Here is a 16,872-nt window from a genome sequence, read left to right on the forward strand (position 1 = left end):
CGGAACTCGAGTCTTCCTTTCCTTCCCGCCGCTTTTTTCCCCACTTTCTCCCCTTTTTCCTGTGAGGCGCTTGGTACGCTCCGGCCACGCCCCCACCGGGGGCGCGCGGGGGCCGAGTCTATATAAGGCGCCGCCGGTGCCTCATAGCGCTCAGTCGCGCCTTGAGCGCGGAGCGGCCGGAGCTAAAAAGGGGAAGCTCCGCTGCTGCGGCTCCGTGAGGCGCCGGTTCCCGGTTCCCCGGTGGGGTTCAAACTCCCCGCTCTTTTCAACCCCTCCGTGAAGGGGTCGGTTCCGAGCAGTCGGAGCGGCGCGAGGCCGCGGCCCCACCGGCGCCATGCACGGCGGTCCGCCCTCGGGCGACAGCGCCTGCCCGCTGCGCACCATCAAACGAGTCCAGTTCGGGATCCTCAGCCCCGATGAGATGGTACCGGGGCCGGGGCGGCGCGGACGGAACCGCGGGGCCCGCGGAGGGAGCGGGGCCGGCTGAGGGCGAGAGCGGCGGCGGGAAATGGCGCCGGGGCAGCGAGAGCGGGGAGCGGAGCGGCCCCGTGAGGGGACAGCGCCCCCCACAGGCCCGGGGGGCTGAACGGGGGCCAGGGGAGAGCTCGGAGGGGAATTTGGGGGCCCCTCAGGGGGTTCGGGGACACAAAACGAGGTTCTGGGAGATGCTGGGGTGCCCAAGGACCCTCTGGAAGAGTTTTGGGGTGTCTGAAAGTGCTTCAGAATCCCCTGGCAGCATTTTGGCCTCCATAGAAGCGGCTCAGGGAGCTTCGGGATGAGTTTTGTGGTGCCCAGGAGGCTTCGGGAAAAGTATTGGGGTACCTTGAAGGGTTTTAGGGTGTCCTGAGGGGCTTTGGGTCTCTGGAGGTGTTTGTGAGGCCTGAAAAGAGCTTCAGGCTGCTGTGAAGGAGATTTGGGGTGCCTGGAGGTTTTTAGGGGAATTTTGGATGAGATTTGAGTGTCCTGGAGGGGGTTTGGGGTCCCTGAGAGATTTTGGGGTCCCTGGGAGTTGCTCAGAGGGTCCTGGAGTAGTTTTGGGGTCTCTGAGAGTCACTCAAGTAGCCCTGGAGGGGTTTTGGAGATCCTGGAAGGGTTTTGGGGTCCTTGGGAGTTGTTCAGGGAGCCTTGAAGAGATTTTGGGGTCCCTGGGAGTCACTCAGGGAGCCCTGGAGGGGTTTTGGGGGTCCTGGATGGGTTTTGGGGTCCCTCAGGGAGTTTAGGATTTTTTAGGGGGCTCATGGATGAATTTGGGGGTCCCCCGTGCCTCAGTTTCCCTTTCCCCCCCCAGAAACGGATGTCGGTGACCGAGGGGGGCATCAAGTACCCCGAAACCACCGAGGGGGGGCGCCCCAAACTCGGGGGGCTGATGGACCCCCGGCAGGGCGTGATCGAGAGAACGGGGCGCTGCCAGACCTGTGCCGGTGAGCCTGGGGGGCCTGAACCCCAAAATCCTCATTGAGGGGACCCTGAACCCCAAAATCCTCATTGAGGGGACCCTGAACCCCAAAATCCGCCTGGAATGGGGACCCTGAACCCCAAAATCCTCATGGGAGGGGGTCCTGAACCCCAAAATCCTTCTGGGAGGGAAAACTGAACCCCAAAATCCTTCTGGGAGGGAAAACTGAACCCCAAAATCCGCCTGGAATGGGGACCCTGAACCCCAAAATCCGCCTGGAATGGGGACCCTGAACCCCAAAATCCGCCTGGAATGGGGACCCTGAACCCCAAAATCCTCATTGAGGGGACGCCGAATCCCAAAATCCTCCACCCTGAACCCCAAAAAATCATCATGAGAGGGAGCTCTGAACCCTAAAATCCTCCTGGAATGGGGACTCTGAACCCCAAAATCCTCATGGGAGGGGACCCTGAACCCCAAAATCCGCCTGGAATGGGGACTCTGAACCCCAAAATCGTCATTGAGGGGACCCTGAACCCCAAAATCTGCCTGGAATGGGGACTCTGAACCCCAAAATCCTCCTGGGAGGGGGTCTTAAACCCCAAAAATTCTCATGGGAGGGGTCCTGAACCCCAAAATCCTCATTGAGGGGACTCTGAACCCCAAAATCCTTCCGGGAGGGGAACCTGAACCCCAAAATCTGCCTGGAATGGGGACCCTGAACCCCAAAATCCTCATTGAGGGGACCCTGAACCCCAAAATCCTCCTGGAATGGGGACCCTGAACCCCAAAATCCTCATGGGAGGGGGTCTTAAACCCCAAAAATTCTCATGGGAGGGGTCCTGAACCCCAAAATCCTCATTGAGGGGATTCTGAACCCCAAAATCCTTTTGGGAGGGAAAACTGAACCCCAAAATCTGCCTGGAATGGGGACCCTGAACCCCAAAATCCTCATTGAGGGGACCCTGAACCCCAAAATCTGCCTGGAATGGGGACTCTGAACCCCAAAATCCTCATGGGAGGGGGTCCTGAACCCCAAAATCCTCATTGAGGGGACGCCGAACCCCAAAATCCTCCACCCTGAACCCCAAAAAATCATCATGAGAGGGAGCTCTGAACCCTAAAATCGTCCTGGAATGGGGACTCTGAACCCCAAAATCCTCTTGGGAGGGGGTCCTGAACCCCAAAAATTCTCATGGGAGGGGACCCTGAACCCCAAAATCCACATGGGATTTTTGGGGGGATTTTTTGTTTTTTTTTTTTAAATGTCATTCTTTGGGGGATTTTCATTTTATTGTGTTTTCATTTGTTTTGGGGGGGGGTTTCAATTTTTTGGAGGGATTTTCTTTTTTTTGGGATTTTCTTTTTTGGGGGGGGATTTTCATTTTTCTGGTTTTTTTTAAATTTTTATTTTGGGGATATTTTCTTTTTTTTCATTTTTGGTTTTTTTTTTTTTTTCCTTTTTTTTAATTTTTTATTTTTATTTTTGGAGTTTTTCTTCTTCTTAAATTTCTTTTTTGGATTTTTATTTTTTTACTTGGGGGGATTTTAATTTTTTTTAGTTTTCATTTCTGAGCTTTTCCCTTTTTTTTTTTTTTTTTTTTTAAGTTTTCATTTTTTGGGGTGCTCATTTTTATAGGATTTTTTTAGGATTCTTTCCCTTCTACCCCAAAACCCCACTCAGGGTGGGTTCCCTCCATCCCAACCCAATTTTGGGGTGTCCCTGATGGGATTTTGGGGTGTCCCTGGTGTGATTTCAGGGCATCCCCCAGTACAATTTTGGGGTGTCCCTGGTGTGACTTTGGGGTGTCCCCCAGTACAATTTTGGGGTGTCCCCCAGTACAATTTTGGGGTGTCCCTGGTGTGACTTTGGGGTGTCCCCCAGTACAATTTTGGGGTGTTCCCAATCCAGTTTTGGGGTGTCCCTGGTGTGATTTCGGGGTGTCCCCCAGTATAATTTTGGGGTGTCCCTGATCCAATTTTGGGGTGTCCCTGATGGGATTTTGGGGTGTCCCTGATGGGATTTTGGGGTGTCCCTGGTCTGATTTCAGGGTATCCCCCAGTACAATTTTGGGGTGTCCCTGACGTGATTTCGGGGTGTCCCGAGGGAACACAATGGGGTGTCCCTGATGTGACTTTGGGGTGTCCCTGATGGGATTTTGGGGTGTCCCCCAGCCCAATTTTGGGGTGTCCCTGGTGTGACTTTGGGGTGTCCCTGATGTGATTTTAGGGTGTCCCTGATGTAACTTTGGGGTGTCCCCAGCCCGATTTTGGGGTGTCCCTGATCCAGTTTTGGGGTGTCCCTGGTGTGATTTTGGGGTGTCCCTGATGGGGTTTTGGGGTGTCCCTGGTGTGATTTTGGGGTGTCCCTGATGGGATTTTGGGGTGTCCCTGATGTAACTTTGGGGTGTCCCCAGTACAATTTTGGGGTGTCCCTGATGTGATTTTGGGGTGTCCCTGATGGGGTTTTGGGGTGTCCCTGATGGGATTTTGGGGTGTCCCTGATGGGATTTTGGGGTGTCCCTGATGGGGTTTTGGGGTGTCCCTGATGGGGTTTTGGGGTGTCCCTGGTGTGATTTTGGGGTGTCCCCAGCCCAATTTTGGGGTGTCCCTGGTGTGACTTTGGGGTGTCCCTGATGGGATTTTGGGGTGTCCCTGATGTAACTTTGGGGTGTCCCTGATGGGATTTTGGGGTGTCCCTGGTGTGATTTCAGGGTGTCCCCCAGTACAATTTTGGGGTGTCCCTGATGGGATTTTGGGGTGTCCCTGGTGTGATTTCAGGGTATCCCCCAGTACAATTTTGGGGTGTCCCTGATGGGGTTTTGGGGTGTCCCTGATGGGATTTTGGGGTGTCCCCAGGGAACATGACGGAGTGTCCCGGTCACTTTGGCCACATCGAGCTGGCCAAGCCCGTGTTCCACGTTGGCTTTTTGGGGAAAACCATGAAAATCCTGCGCTGTGTCTGCTTCTTCTGCTCCAAGCTGCTCGTGGACTCGGTGAGACCCCAAAAAACCCCCAAAAAAACCCCAAAAAAACCCCAAAAAAACCCCCAAAAAAACTCCAAACAAAACCCCAAAAACCCACCAAAAAAACTCCCAAAAAAACCCAAAAAAAAACCCCAAAAAAAACCCCCAAAAAACCCCAAACAAAACCCCAAAAACCCACAAAAAACCCCCAAAAAACCCCAAACAAAACCCCAAAAACCCACCAAAAAACCCCCCAAAAGAACCCCAAAAACCCACAAAAAACCCCAAAAAAAACGCGAAAAAAACCCACCAAAAAACCCCCAAAACCCACAAAAAACCCAAAAAAAACCCCAAAAAGCCTTCTGCCCCCACAATGCCATTTCTGCCCCCAAAATGAATTTTTTAACCCCAAAATGCCATTTCTGCCCTCACAATACCATTTCTGACTCTAAAATGCCATTCCTGCCCCCAAAACGAATTTTTTAACCCCAAAATTCCATTCCTGACCCCAAGACCCCATTCCTGACCCCAAACCTGGATTTTTAACCCCAAAATTCCATTTCTGACCCCGAAATTCCATTCCTGCCCCCAAAATGAATTTTTAAACCCCAAAACCCCATTCCTGCCCCCAAAATGAATTGTTTAACCCTGAAACCCCATTCCTGCCCCCAAAGCCCCATTCCTGCCCCCAAACCTGGATTTTTCAACCCCAACCCCCCATTCCTGCCCCCAAAACCCCATTCCTGCCCCCAAAATGAGTTTTTAAACCCCAAAACCCCATTCCTGCCCCCAAACCTGGATTTTTAACCCCAACCCCCCATTCCTGCCCCCAATCCCCCATTCCTGCCCCCAACCCCCATTCCTGCCCCAAGCCCCCATTCCTTTCCCAACCCCGCCTCTCTAACCCGTAACCCGTTGGTTCCTGCAGAACAACCCCAAGATCAAGGACATCCTGGGCAAGTCCAAGGGGCAGCCCAAGAAGCGCCTCACGCACGTCTACGACCTCTGCAAGGGCAAGAACATCTGCGAGGGCGGCGAGGAGATGGACCACAAGTTCGGCGTGGAGCAGCCCGAGGGCGACGACGACCTCGCCAAGGAGAAGGTGCCCCCAAAAATTCCCCTTTGTGGCCCCAAAATTCTGTTTGTGGCCCCAAAATTCCCATTTGTGGCCCCAAAATTCCCATTTGTGGCCCCAAAATTGCCATTTGTGGCCCCAAAATTGCCATTTGTGGCCCCAAAATTCTGTTTGTGGCCCCAAAATTCCCCTTTGTGGCCCCAAAATTCTCTTTGTAGCCCCAAAATTGCCATATGTGGTCCCGAAATCCTGTTTGTGGTCCCAAAATTGCCATTTGTGGTTTCCTATATGTGGCCCCAAAATCCCTGGTTGGGGCCCCAAAATTCCCCTCTGTGGCCCCAAAGTTCTCTTTGTAGCCCCAAAACCCCTGGTTGTGGCCCCAAAATTCTGTTTGTGGCCCCAAAATTGCATTTTGTGGCCCCAAAATTCCCATTTGTGAATTCCCATATGTGGCCCCAAAATCCCTGTTTGTGACCCCAAAACCCCTGGGTGTGGCCCCAGAATTCCCATTTGTGGATTCCCGTATGTGGCGCCAAAATCCCTGTTTGTGGCCCCAAAATTCTCTTTGTAGCCCTAAAATCCCTGTTTGTGGCCCCAAAACCCCTGGGTGTGGCCCCAAAATTCCCATTTGTGGATTCCCATATGTGGCCCCAAAATCCCTGGTTGTGGCCCCAAAATTCTCATTTGTGGTCCCAAAATTCTCTTTGTAGCCCCAAAATTGCCATTTGTGACCCCAAAATTCACATTTGTAGCCCCAAAATTTGGAAGCCCCAATAACCTTATTTTTAACCCATTAAACTCCATTTTTAACCCATTTTTGCCCCATTCAGGGCCACGGTGGCTGCGGGCGGTACCAGCCGCGCATCCGCCGCTCGGGGCTGGAGCTCTGTGCTGAATGGAAACCCCAATAACTCCATTTTTAACCCATTAAGCCTCATTTTTAACCCATTAAACGCTGTTTCTCCCCGTTTCAGGGCCATGGTGGCTGTGGGCGGTACCAGCCGCGCATCCGCCGCTCAGGGCTGGAGCTCTGTGCCGAGTGGAAACCTCAATAACCCCATTTTTAACCCATTTTTAACCCCATTTTTGCCCCATTTTTAACCCATTAAATGCCATTTTTGCCCCGTTTCAGGGCCATGGTGGGTGCGGGCGGTACCAGCCGCGCATCCGCCGCTCGGGGCTGGAGCTCTGTGCTGAGTGGAAGCCCCAATAACCCCATTTTTAACCCAAATAACCCTATGTTTAACCCCATTTTTAGCCCCATTTTTAACCCATTAAACCCATTTTTAAGCCCATTTTTAACACAGTTAGGGCCACGGCTGGTACTGCCCACCTGCCACCGGGGGGCCGGAGCTCTGTGCTGAGTGGAAACCCCAATAACCCCATTTTTAACCCATTAAACCCCATTTTTAACCCATTTTTAACCCATTTTTAACCCCATATTTCCCCTATTTCTGTGTTTTTAGGGCCATGGTGGGTGTGGGCGGTACCAGCCGCGCATCCGCCGCTCGGGGCTGGAGCTCTGTGCTGAGTGGAAACCCCAATAACCCCATTTTTAACCCATTTTTAACCCATTAAATGGCATTTTTAACCCATTTTTAACCCATTTTTGCCCCATCCAGGGCCATGGTGGCTGCGGGCGGTACCAGCCGCGCATCAGGGCTGGAGCTCTGTGCTGAGTGGAAACCCCAATAACCCCATTTTTAACCCATTTTTAACCCATTTTTAACCCATTTTTAACCCATTAAACGCCATTTTTGCCCCATTTTTAACCCATTTTTAACCCATTTTTGCCCCATTTCTCCCCGTTTCAGGGCCATGGTGGGTGTGGGCGGTACCAGCCGCGCATCCGCCGCTCGGGGCTGGAGCTCTGTGCTGAGTGGAAGCCCCAATAACCCCATTTTTAACCCATTTTTAACCCATTAGACCCCATTTTTAACCCATTAAATGCCATTTTTGCCCCATTCAGGGCCATGGTGGGTGCGGGCGGTACCAGCCGCGCATCCGCCGCTCGGGGCTGGAGCTCTGTGCTGAGTGGAAACCCCAATAACCCCATTTTTAACCCATTAAACCCCATTTTTAACCCATTTTTGCCCCATTTCTCCCTGTTTTCAGGGCCACGGGGGCTGTGGGCGGTACCAGCCGCGCATCCGCCGCTCGGGGCTGGAGCTCTACGCCGAATGGAAGCCCCAATAACCCCATTTTTAACCCATTTTTAACCCATTTTTAACCCATTTTTAACCCATTTTTGCCCCATTTCTCCCTGTTTTTAGGGCCATGGTGGGTGTGGGCGGTACCAGCCGCGCATCCGCCGCTCGGGGCTGGAGCTCTACGCCGAGTGGAAGCCCCAATAACCCCATTTTTAACCCATTAAACCCCATTTTTAACCCATTTTTGCCCTATTTCAGGGCCATGGTGGGTGCGGGCGGTACCAGCCGCGCATCCGCCGCTCGGGGCTGGAGCTCTACGCCGAATGGAAACACGTCAACGAGGACTCTCAGGAGAAGAAGATCCTGCTGAGCCCCGAGCGCGTGCACGAGATCTTCAAGCGCATCTCGGACGAGGAGTGCTTCGTGCTGGGCATGGACCCCAAGTTCGCGCGGCCCGAGTGGATGGTGTGCACGGTGCTGCCGGTGCCGCCGCTGTCCGTGCGCCCGGCCGTGGTCATGCAGGGGTCAGCTCGCAACCAGGTGGGCTTTGGGGGAGTTTTGGGGGGTTTGGGGTGGTTTTGGGATGATTGGGGTCGTTTTGGTGTGATATCGGGGGTGTTTGGGCCGGTGCCGCCACTGTCTGTGTGTCCGCCCGTGGTCATGCAGGGGTCAGCCTGGAACCAGGTGGGCTTTGGGGTGGTTTTGGGGGATTTGGGGTCATTTAGTGGGGTTTTGGGGCTGTTTGGGGTGGTTTTGGGGTGATCTTGGGGGTTAGTGGGGTGTTTGGGGCACCGTGCCGCCGCTGTCCGTGCGCCCGGCCGTGGTCATGCGGGGCTCGGCTCGGAACCAGGTGGGCTTTGGGGAGTTTTGGGGGGTTTGGGGTCATTCTGTGGGGGTTTGGGGTGGTTTTGGGGTCCCTGGGGCATCGTGCTGCCGCTGTCCGTGCGCCCGGCCGTGGTCATGCAGGGCTCGGCCTGCAACCAGGTGGGCTTTGGGGTCATTTTGGGGTCATTTTGGGGGTTTTGGGGGTGTTTGGGGTCATTTAGTGGGGTTTAAGGAACATTCTGTGGGGTTTTGGGGTGGTTTTGGGGTGATATTGGGGGTGTTTGGGGCACGGTGCTGCCGGTGCCGCCGCTGTCCGTGCGCCCAGCAGTGGTCATGCAGGGCTCGGCCCGCAACCAGGTGGGCTTTGGGGTGGTTTTGGGGGGTTTGGGGGTGTTTGGGGTGGTTTTGGGGTGATATTGGGGTCCTAGGGGGGATTATTGCGGTGTTTGGGGCACGGTGCCGCCGCTGTCCGTGCGCCCGGCCGTGGTCATGCAGGGGTCAGCCCGCAACCAGGTGGGCTTTGGGGTGATTTTATGAAGTTTTGGGTCATTTTGTGAGGTTTGGGGTCATTTTGTGGGATTTTGGGGCTGTTTGGGGTGGTATTGGGGTCCCTGGGGCACCGTGCTGCCCCTGTCCGTGTGTCTGTCTGTAGTCACACAGGGCTCTGCCCACAACCAGGTGGAGTTTTGGGGTGATTCTAAGGAGTTTTGGGGTCATTTTGTGGGATTTTGGGGCTGTTTGGGGTGGTATTGGGATCCCTGGGGCACCGTGCCCAGCCATGGTCATGCAGGGCTCTGCCCACAACCAGCTTGGACACTGGGGCAGCTTTTGTGGGGTCCTAGGGTGGGTTTTGGGGTTCCTGATGCCTTTTGGGGTCTCCCCACTTCTTGGGGTCCCCAATGCCTTTTTAGGGGTCACCCCCAACACTCTTTGGGGTCTCCCCATTTTTCTCCCACCCTAAACCCTTCCCACACCCCTTTGGTCATTCCCACCTCCCTCCATCAACCCCAAACCCCCCCATAAATGAATCTTGGGGTCATCCCCATAAATTTTGGGGTTCCTCCATAAATTTTAGGGTTCCTCCATGAATTTTGGGGTCACCTGGGTGATTTTGGGGTGTCCCCAGGATGACCTGACCCACAAGCTGGCCGACATCGTCAAGATCAACAACCAACTGCGGCGCAACGAGCAGAACGGGGCGGCCGCGCACGTCATCGCCGAGGACGTCAAACTGCTGCAGTTCCACGTGGCCACCATGGTGGACAACGAGCTGCCCGGCCTGCCCCGGGTGCTGTGGGGTCACTGAGGGGTCACTGAGGGGGTTTGGGGGTCACTGAGGGGTCACTGGGGGGTTTTGGGGTGATACAGGTTGAGGGACATTCAGGTGGTGGCCTCATGTCAAACTGCTGCAGTTCCACGTGGCCACCATGGTGGACAACGAGCTGCCCGGCCTGCCCCGGGTACTGTGGGGTCACTGAGGGGTTTTGGGGGTCACTGAGGGGTTTTGGGGGTCACAGGGGGGTTTGGGGTGATAAAGGTTGAGGGACATTCAGGTGGTGGCTCCAGGTCCACGTGGCCACCATGGTGGACAAGGAGCTGCCCGGCCTGCCCCGGGTACTGCGGGGTCACTGAGGGGTTTGGGGGTCACTGAGGGGTCACTGAGGGGTTTTGGGGGTCACTGAGGGGTTTGGGGGGTCACTGAGGGGTTTGGGGGGTCACTGAGGGGGTTTGGGGTGATAAAGGTTGAGGGACATTCAGGTGGTGGCCCCACGTCAAAGTGGCTCCAGGTCCACGTGGCCACCATGGTGGACAAGGAGCTGCCCAAGGTCCAGGAGAGTCTGAGGGGGTCACTGAGGGGTTTTGGGGGTCACTGAGGGGTTTGGGGGTCACTGAGGGGTCACAGGGGGGTTTGGGGGTCACTGAGGAGTTTTGGGGGGTCACTGAGGGGGTTTGGGGTGATACAGGCTGAGGGACATTCAGGTGGTGGCTCCAGGTCCACGTGGCCACCATGGTGGACAAGGAGCTGCCCAAGGTCCAGGAGAGTCTGGGGGGGGTCACTGAGGGGGTTTGGGGTCACTGAGGGGTTTTGGGGGTCACTGAGGGGTCACTGAGGGGTTTGGGGGTCACAGGGGGGTTTGGGGGGTCACCAAAGGGGTTTTGGGGGTCACTGAGGAGTTTTGGGGTGATAAAGGTTGAGGGACATTCAGGTGGTGGCTCCAGGTCCACGTGGCCACCATGGTGGACAAGGAGCTGCCCAAGGTCCAGGAGAGTCTGGGGGGTCACTGAGGGGTTTTGGGGTCACTGAGGGGTTTTGGGGGTCACAGGGGGGTTTGGGGGTCACAGGGGGGTTTGGGGGTCACCAAAGGGGTTTTGGGGGTCACTGAGGGGTTTGGGGGTCACAGGGGGGTTTGGGGTCACCAAAGGGGTTTTGGGGGTCACTGAGGGGGTTTGGGGGTCACCAAAGGGGTTTGGGGGTCACCAAAGGGGTTTGGGGGGTCACTGAGGGGTTTGGGGTCACTGAGGGGTTTGGGGGTCACTGAGGGGGTTTGGGGTCACCAAAGGGGTTTTGGGGGTCACTGAGGGGGTTTGGGGGTCACAGGGGGTTTGGGGGTCACTGAGGGGTTTGGGGGTCACTGAGGGGTTTGGGGGTCACTGAGGGGGTTTGGGGTCACCAAAGGGGTTTTGGGGGTCACAAAGGGGTTTTGGGGGTCACTGAGGGGTTTGGGGGGTCACTGAGGGGTTTGGGGGTCACTGAGGGGGTTTGGGGGTCACAGGGGGGTTTGGGGGTCACTGAGGGGTTTTGGGGGTCACTGAGGGGTTTTGGGGTCACTGAGGGGTTTGGGGGTCACTGAGGGGTTTGGGGGGTCACTGAGGGGGTTTTGGGGGTCAGAGAAGAATTTTGGGGTGCCCCAGGTGGGACAGAGAGGGGACAAACAGGGACAGAGCCCAAAGTCCCAACAGGACCTGGGGACGTTCCCAGGGTGATCCATTCATGTTCCCTGGGGGATTCTGGATTTTTGGGGGGATTTTGGGGTGATTTTGGGATGATTTTTAGGTGATTCTGGGGTGATTTTTAGGTGATTTTTGGGGTGATTTTGGGATGCTTTTTGGGGTGATTTTGGGATGATTTTAGGGTGATTTTGGGGTGATTTTGGCTGTTTTTTGGGTGATTTTGGGATGACGTTTGGGATGATTTTTGGGACGATTTTTAGGTGATTTTTGGGGTGATTTTGGGGTCATTTTTGGGGTGATTTTTGGGGTGATTTTGGGTGATTTTTCAGGTGATTTTTGGGGTGATTTTTGGGGTGATTTTTGGGGTCATTTTGGGGTGATTTTGGCATGATTTTTGGGTGATTTTGGGATGATTTCTAGGTGATTTTTGGGATGATTTTTGGGGTGATTTTGGGATGATTTTTGGGGTGATTTTTAGGTGATTTTTGGGGTGATTTTTGGGATGATTTTGGGGTGATTTTGGGATGATTTTTAGGTGATTTTTGGGGTGATTTTGGGATGATTTTTAGGTGATTTTGGGATGATTTTTGGGGTGATTTTGGGGTGATTTTTGGGGTAATTTTTGGGGTGATTTCAGGATGATTTTTGGGGTGATTTTGGGATGAGTTTTGGGATGATTTTGGGATAATTTTTGGGGGGATTTTGGGATTATTTTGGGGTGATTTTTGGGATGATTTTTAGGTGAGTTTTGGGGTGATTTTTAGGTGATTTCAGGATGATTTTTGGGGTGATTTCAGGGTGATTTTGGGCTGGATTTGGGGTTTTTTGGGGATGATTTTTGGGGTGAATTTGGGATGATTTGAGGATGATTTTTGGGTGATTTTTGGGGTGATTTTTGGGATGATTTTTGGGTGATTTCAGGATGAGTTTTGGGATGATTTTGGGATGATTTTTAAGGTGATTTTTGGGGTTATTTTTGGGATGATTTTTGGGGTGATTTTGGGGTGATTTCAGGATGATTTTTGGGGTGATTTTGGGATGATTTTTGGGGTGATTTTGGGGTGATTTTTAGGTGATTTTTGGGGTGATTTTGGGATGATTTTTGGGGTGATTTCAGGATGATTTTTGGGGTGATTTTTGGGGTGATTTTGGGGATTTTTAGGATGATTTTTGGGGTGATTTTGGGGTGATTTCAGGATGATTTTGGGATGATTTTTGGGGTGATTTTGGGGTGATTTTTGGGGGATTTCGCAGTGATTTCAGGATGATTTTTGGGGGGATTTTGGGGGGATTTCAGGATGATTTTTGGGGTGATTTTGGGGTGATTTCAGGATGATTTTCAGGATGATTTTTGGGGTGATTTTGGGGTGATTTCAGGATGATTTTGGGATGATTTTTGGGGTTCTGACCCCCCAATTCCTCCGGCCAGGCCATGCAGAAGTCGGGGCGCCCCCTCAAGTCGCTGAAGCAGCGGCTGAAGGGGAAGGAGGGTCGGGTCCGGGGCAACCTCATGGGCAAACGCGTCGACTTCTCGGCGCGCACGGTCATCACGCCCGACCCCAACCTGGCCATCGACCAGGTGGGCGTCCCGCGCTCCATCGCCGCCAACATGACCTTTGCTGAGATCGTCACGCCCTTCAACATCGACAGGTGGGCGTTTGTGGGGGGTTTGTGGGGTTTGGGATGGAGGTTTGGGATGGAGTTATGGAGGTTTGGTGTTGGTGTTCCTCGCTTAATTGCCACCAACATGACCTTCGCCGAGATCGTCACGCCCTTCAACATCGACAGGTGGGCACTGGGGGATTTGTGGGGCATTTATGGGGTTTGGGATGGAGTTATGGGGTTTGTTGGGGATTTGGGATGGAGTTATGGAGGTTTGGGGTGGCCAACATGACCTTCGCGGAGATCGTCACGCCCTTCAACATCGACAGGTGGGTTTTGAGGGGCATTTATAGGGTTTGGGGTGGATTTGTGGAGGTTTGGGGTGGATTTATGGAGGTTTGGGGTGGGTTTGGGATGGAGTTATGGAGGTTTGGGGTGGAGTTATGGAGGTTTGGGGTGGAGTTATGGAGGTTTGGGATGGAGTTATGGAGGTTTGGGGTGGATTTGGGATGGAGTTATGGGGTTTGTAGGGGGTTTGGGATGGAGTTATGGAGGTTTGGGATGGAGTTATGGGGTTTGGGATGGAGTTATGGAGGTTTGGGATGGAGTTATGGGGTTTGGGATGGAGTTATGGAGGTTTGGGGTGGATTTATGGAGGTTTGGGGTGGATTTATGGAGGTTTGGGGTGGCCAACATGACCTTCGCCGAGATCGTCACGCCCTTCAACATCGACAGGTGGGCGTTTGTGGGGGGTTTGTGGGGTTTGGGATGGAGTTATGGGGTTTGTAGGGGGTTTGGGATGGATTTATGGAGGTTTGGGGTGGATTTATGGAGGTTTGGGGTGGCCAACATGACCTTCGCCGAGATCGTCACGCCCTTCAACATCGACAGGTGGGCATCTATGGGGTTTGGGATGGATTTGGGATGGAGTTATGGAGGTTTGGTGTTGGTGTTCCTCGCTTAATTGCCACCAACATGACCTGTGCTGAGATCATCATGCCCTTCAACATTGACAGGTGGGCACTGGGGGGTTTCTAGGGGATTTTAAGGGTTTGTAGGAGATTTATGGGGTTTTGAGTTGGATTTATGGAGGTTTGGGGTGGATTTATGGAGGTTTGGGATGGATTTATGGAGGTTTGAGATGGATTTATGGAAGTTTGGGATGGATTTATGGAGCTTTGGGATGGATTTATGGAGGTTTGGTGTTGGTGTCCCCTGCTCCATCACCATCACCATCACCTTTGGTGGCATTGTCACCTTCAACAGTGCCTGGAGGAGTTTGGGGAGGATCTGGGGGACTTTGGGGCAGATTTTCGGGTGTTTGAGGTGGTGTGTGGTGTGGTTGGAGGAGTCAGGGAGATTTAAGGGTTAAAAAAGGGATTTTTGGGGCTATTTGAGGGATTTTAGGACAAATCTGGGGCAGTTTTGGGATGATTTGGGACCATTCAAGGAGTTTTGGGGTGGTTTTGGTGTCATTGTGGGGTTTGAGGTGGACACAGGGAGATGGGGTGAAGGATTTGGGGGATTTTGAGTCAATCCCAGTAACTCCAAAGCACCCCAAACCCCTTCAACCCCCACTGCTCCTTCTGCAGCTGACCCTGAGGGTTGTGGGGTGACTCCCAGAGCCCCAAAATCCCCTGAATTGACCCCAAAACCCCCTGAATTGACCCCAAAACCCCCTGAATTGACCCCAAAATCCCCTGAATTGACCCCAAAACCCCCTGAATTGACCCCAAAACCCCCTGAATTGACCCCAAAATCCCCTAAACTGACCCCAAACCCCCTAAACTGACCCCACACCGCTCAGGCTGCAGGAGCTGGTGCGCAGGGGGAACAGTCAGTACCCGGGGGCCAAGTACATCATCCGGGACAACGGCGACCGGATCGACCTGCGCTTCCACCCCAAGCCCAGCGACCTCCACCTGCAGATCGGGTACAAGGTGAGCACCAAAAACCCAAAACCCCCAAAAAACCCCAAACCCAGCGACCTGCACCTGCAGATTGGGTACAAGGTGAGCACCAAAAACCCCAAAAACCCCAAAAACCCCAAACCCAGCCACGTCCACCTGCAGATTGGCTACAAGGTGAGCACCAAAAACCCCAAAAACCCCAAAAACCCAGAATCCCAAAAACCCAGTGACCTCCACCTGCAGATCGGCTACAAGGTCAGCACCCCAAAAACCCCAAAAACCCCAAATATGGGGGACCCTAAAGTCCCAAACCCAGCCACCTGCAGATCGGCTACAAGGTGAGCACCAAAAACCCAAAAACCCCAAAATCCCCAAAAACCCCAAACCCAGCGACCTCCACCTGCAGATCGGGTACAAGGTGAGCACCAAAAACCCCAAAAACCCAAATATGGGGGACCCAAAAACCCCAAACCCAGCCACCTGCACCTGCAGATCGGGTACAAGGTGAGCACCAAAAACCCAAATCTGGGGGACCCAAAAATCCCAAAAACCCCAAATCTGGGGGACCCCAAAACCCCAAACCCAGCGACCTACACCTGCAGATCGGATACAAGGTGAGCACCCAAAACCCAAAAATCCCCAAAAACCCCAGTCTGGGGGACCCCAAAACCCCAAATCTGGGGGACCCAAAAATCCCAAAAACCCCAAATCTGGGGGTCACCAAAAACCCAAATGTGGGGGACCCCAAAACCCCAAACTCAGCCACCTGCACCTGCAGATCGGATACAAGGTCAGCACCCCAAAAACCCCAAATTTGGGGGACACCAAAAACCCTAAATCCAGACAGGGACTCCAAATCTGGGCAGGGACCCCAAAAACTGCAGTGGGATCCCCAAAATCTGGGGGACCCCAAAAACTGGATGTGAAACCCATAGCTGTGGGGGGGGATTGTTGGTTTTGGGGTTCAGAGCTCTGGATTTGGGGTCAGTCCCTTATTTTGGGGTTCACAACTGGATTTGGGGTTCAATCCCCGATTTTGGGGTTCCCAATTTTAGATTTGGGGTTCACTCCATCATTTTGGGGTTCAAATCTCTGAAATTTGGGGTTCAATCCATCATTTTGGGGTTCAAATCTCTGAAATTTGGGGTTCACTCCATCATTTTGGGGTTCACCACCTCCAGGGAGTGAATTAACCCCGAACCCCTCATTGTCCTCACTCTGACCCTGCCATTTTGGGGGAAATGATGCCGTTTTTGGGGTGTTCCCCATTTTTGGGGTGTCCCTCATTTTTGGGGTGTCCCCCATTTTTGGGGTGTCCCCCATTTTTGGGGTGTCCCTCATTTTTGGGGTGTCCCCCATTTTTGGGGTAAAGATGCCATTTTTTGGGGTGTCCCCATTTTTGGGGTGTCCCCCATTTTTGGGGTGTTCCCCATTTTTGGGGTGTCCCTCATTTTTGGGGTAAAGATGCCAATTTTTTGGGGTGTCCCCCGTTTTTTGGGGTTTTTTCCCAATTTTTTTTGGGGTGTTCCCTCTTTTGGGTGTCTGGGCACAGGTGGAAGCGTCACATGTGCGCGGCGACATCGTCATCTTCAACCGGCAGCCACCCTGCACAAGATGTCCATGATGGGCCACCGGGTAGATCCTGCCCTGGTCCACCTTCAGGCTCCAACCCCCCAGGTAACATCCCAAAATCACCCCAAAAATAACCCAAAAATTACCCAAAACACCCCAAATCCTGCCCTTTGGGCCACCTTCGCCTGACCTCAGGTACATGCACCCCAAAAACCCCAAAAAACCCAAAATCACCCCAAATAACCCAAAAATCACCCATAAATTAACCCCAAATCCTGCCCTGGTCCACATTTGTGATGAGATGAATCCATCCCTGTGTGTCCCAATGTCCCCATGGGTCCCTTTAGTTCACCACCGCCCTGCAACGCCATGAATGACCCTGCCCCGTGCCTCATTCCCAAAAACCCCAAAAAACCCCTTCCCC

The 16,872-nt window shown here is 53.5% G+C and overlaps 1 protein-coding gene across 4 annotated transcripts in view; it reads left to right on the forward strand.

Moving 5' to 3' along the window:
• Positions 1-151: 151 nt before the first annotated feature.
• Positions 152-16,872, forward strand: part of POLR2A (RNA polymerase II subunit A) — a 68,533-nt gene continuing 51,812 nt past the window's right edge. Inside the window, exons 1-8 of one of the 4 annotated variants that reach the window (XM_064737422.1) lie at positions 152-424; positions 1,289-1,421; positions 4,256-4,392; positions 5,291-5,464; positions 7,846-8,127; positions 9,539-9,700; positions 12,794-13,014; positions 14,774-14,906. In XM_064737422.1, the coding sequence (XP_064593492.1) occupies positions 335-424; positions 1,289-1,421; positions 4,256-4,392; positions 5,291-5,464; positions 7,846-8,127; positions 9,539-9,700; positions 12,794-13,014; positions 14,774-14,906 (1,332 nt within the window). In that variant the 5' untranslated portion in view covers positions 152-334. Of the gene's footprint in view, positions 425-1,288; positions 1,422-4,255; positions 4,393-5,290; positions 5,465-7,845; positions 8,128-9,538; positions 9,701-9,789; positions 9,873-9,978; positions 10,027-12,793; positions 13,015-13,793; positions 13,858-14,773; positions 14,907-16,872 lie in introns of those variants that run through there. The other 3 variants (XM_064737425.1, XM_064737426.1, XM_064737428.1) reach the window with 3 other exon arrangements.

This window comes from Zonotrichia leucophrys, unplaced genomic scaffold (genome assembly GCF_028769735.1).
Source record: "Zonotrichia leucophrys gambelii isolate GWCS_2022_RI unplaced genomic scaffold, RI_Zleu_2.0 Scaffold_55_320004, whole genome shotgun sequence".
In the NCBI taxonomy this organism is placed as follows: domain Eukaryota; kingdom Metazoa; phylum Chordata; class Aves; order Passeriformes; family Passerellidae; genus Zonotrichia; species Zonotrichia leucophrys.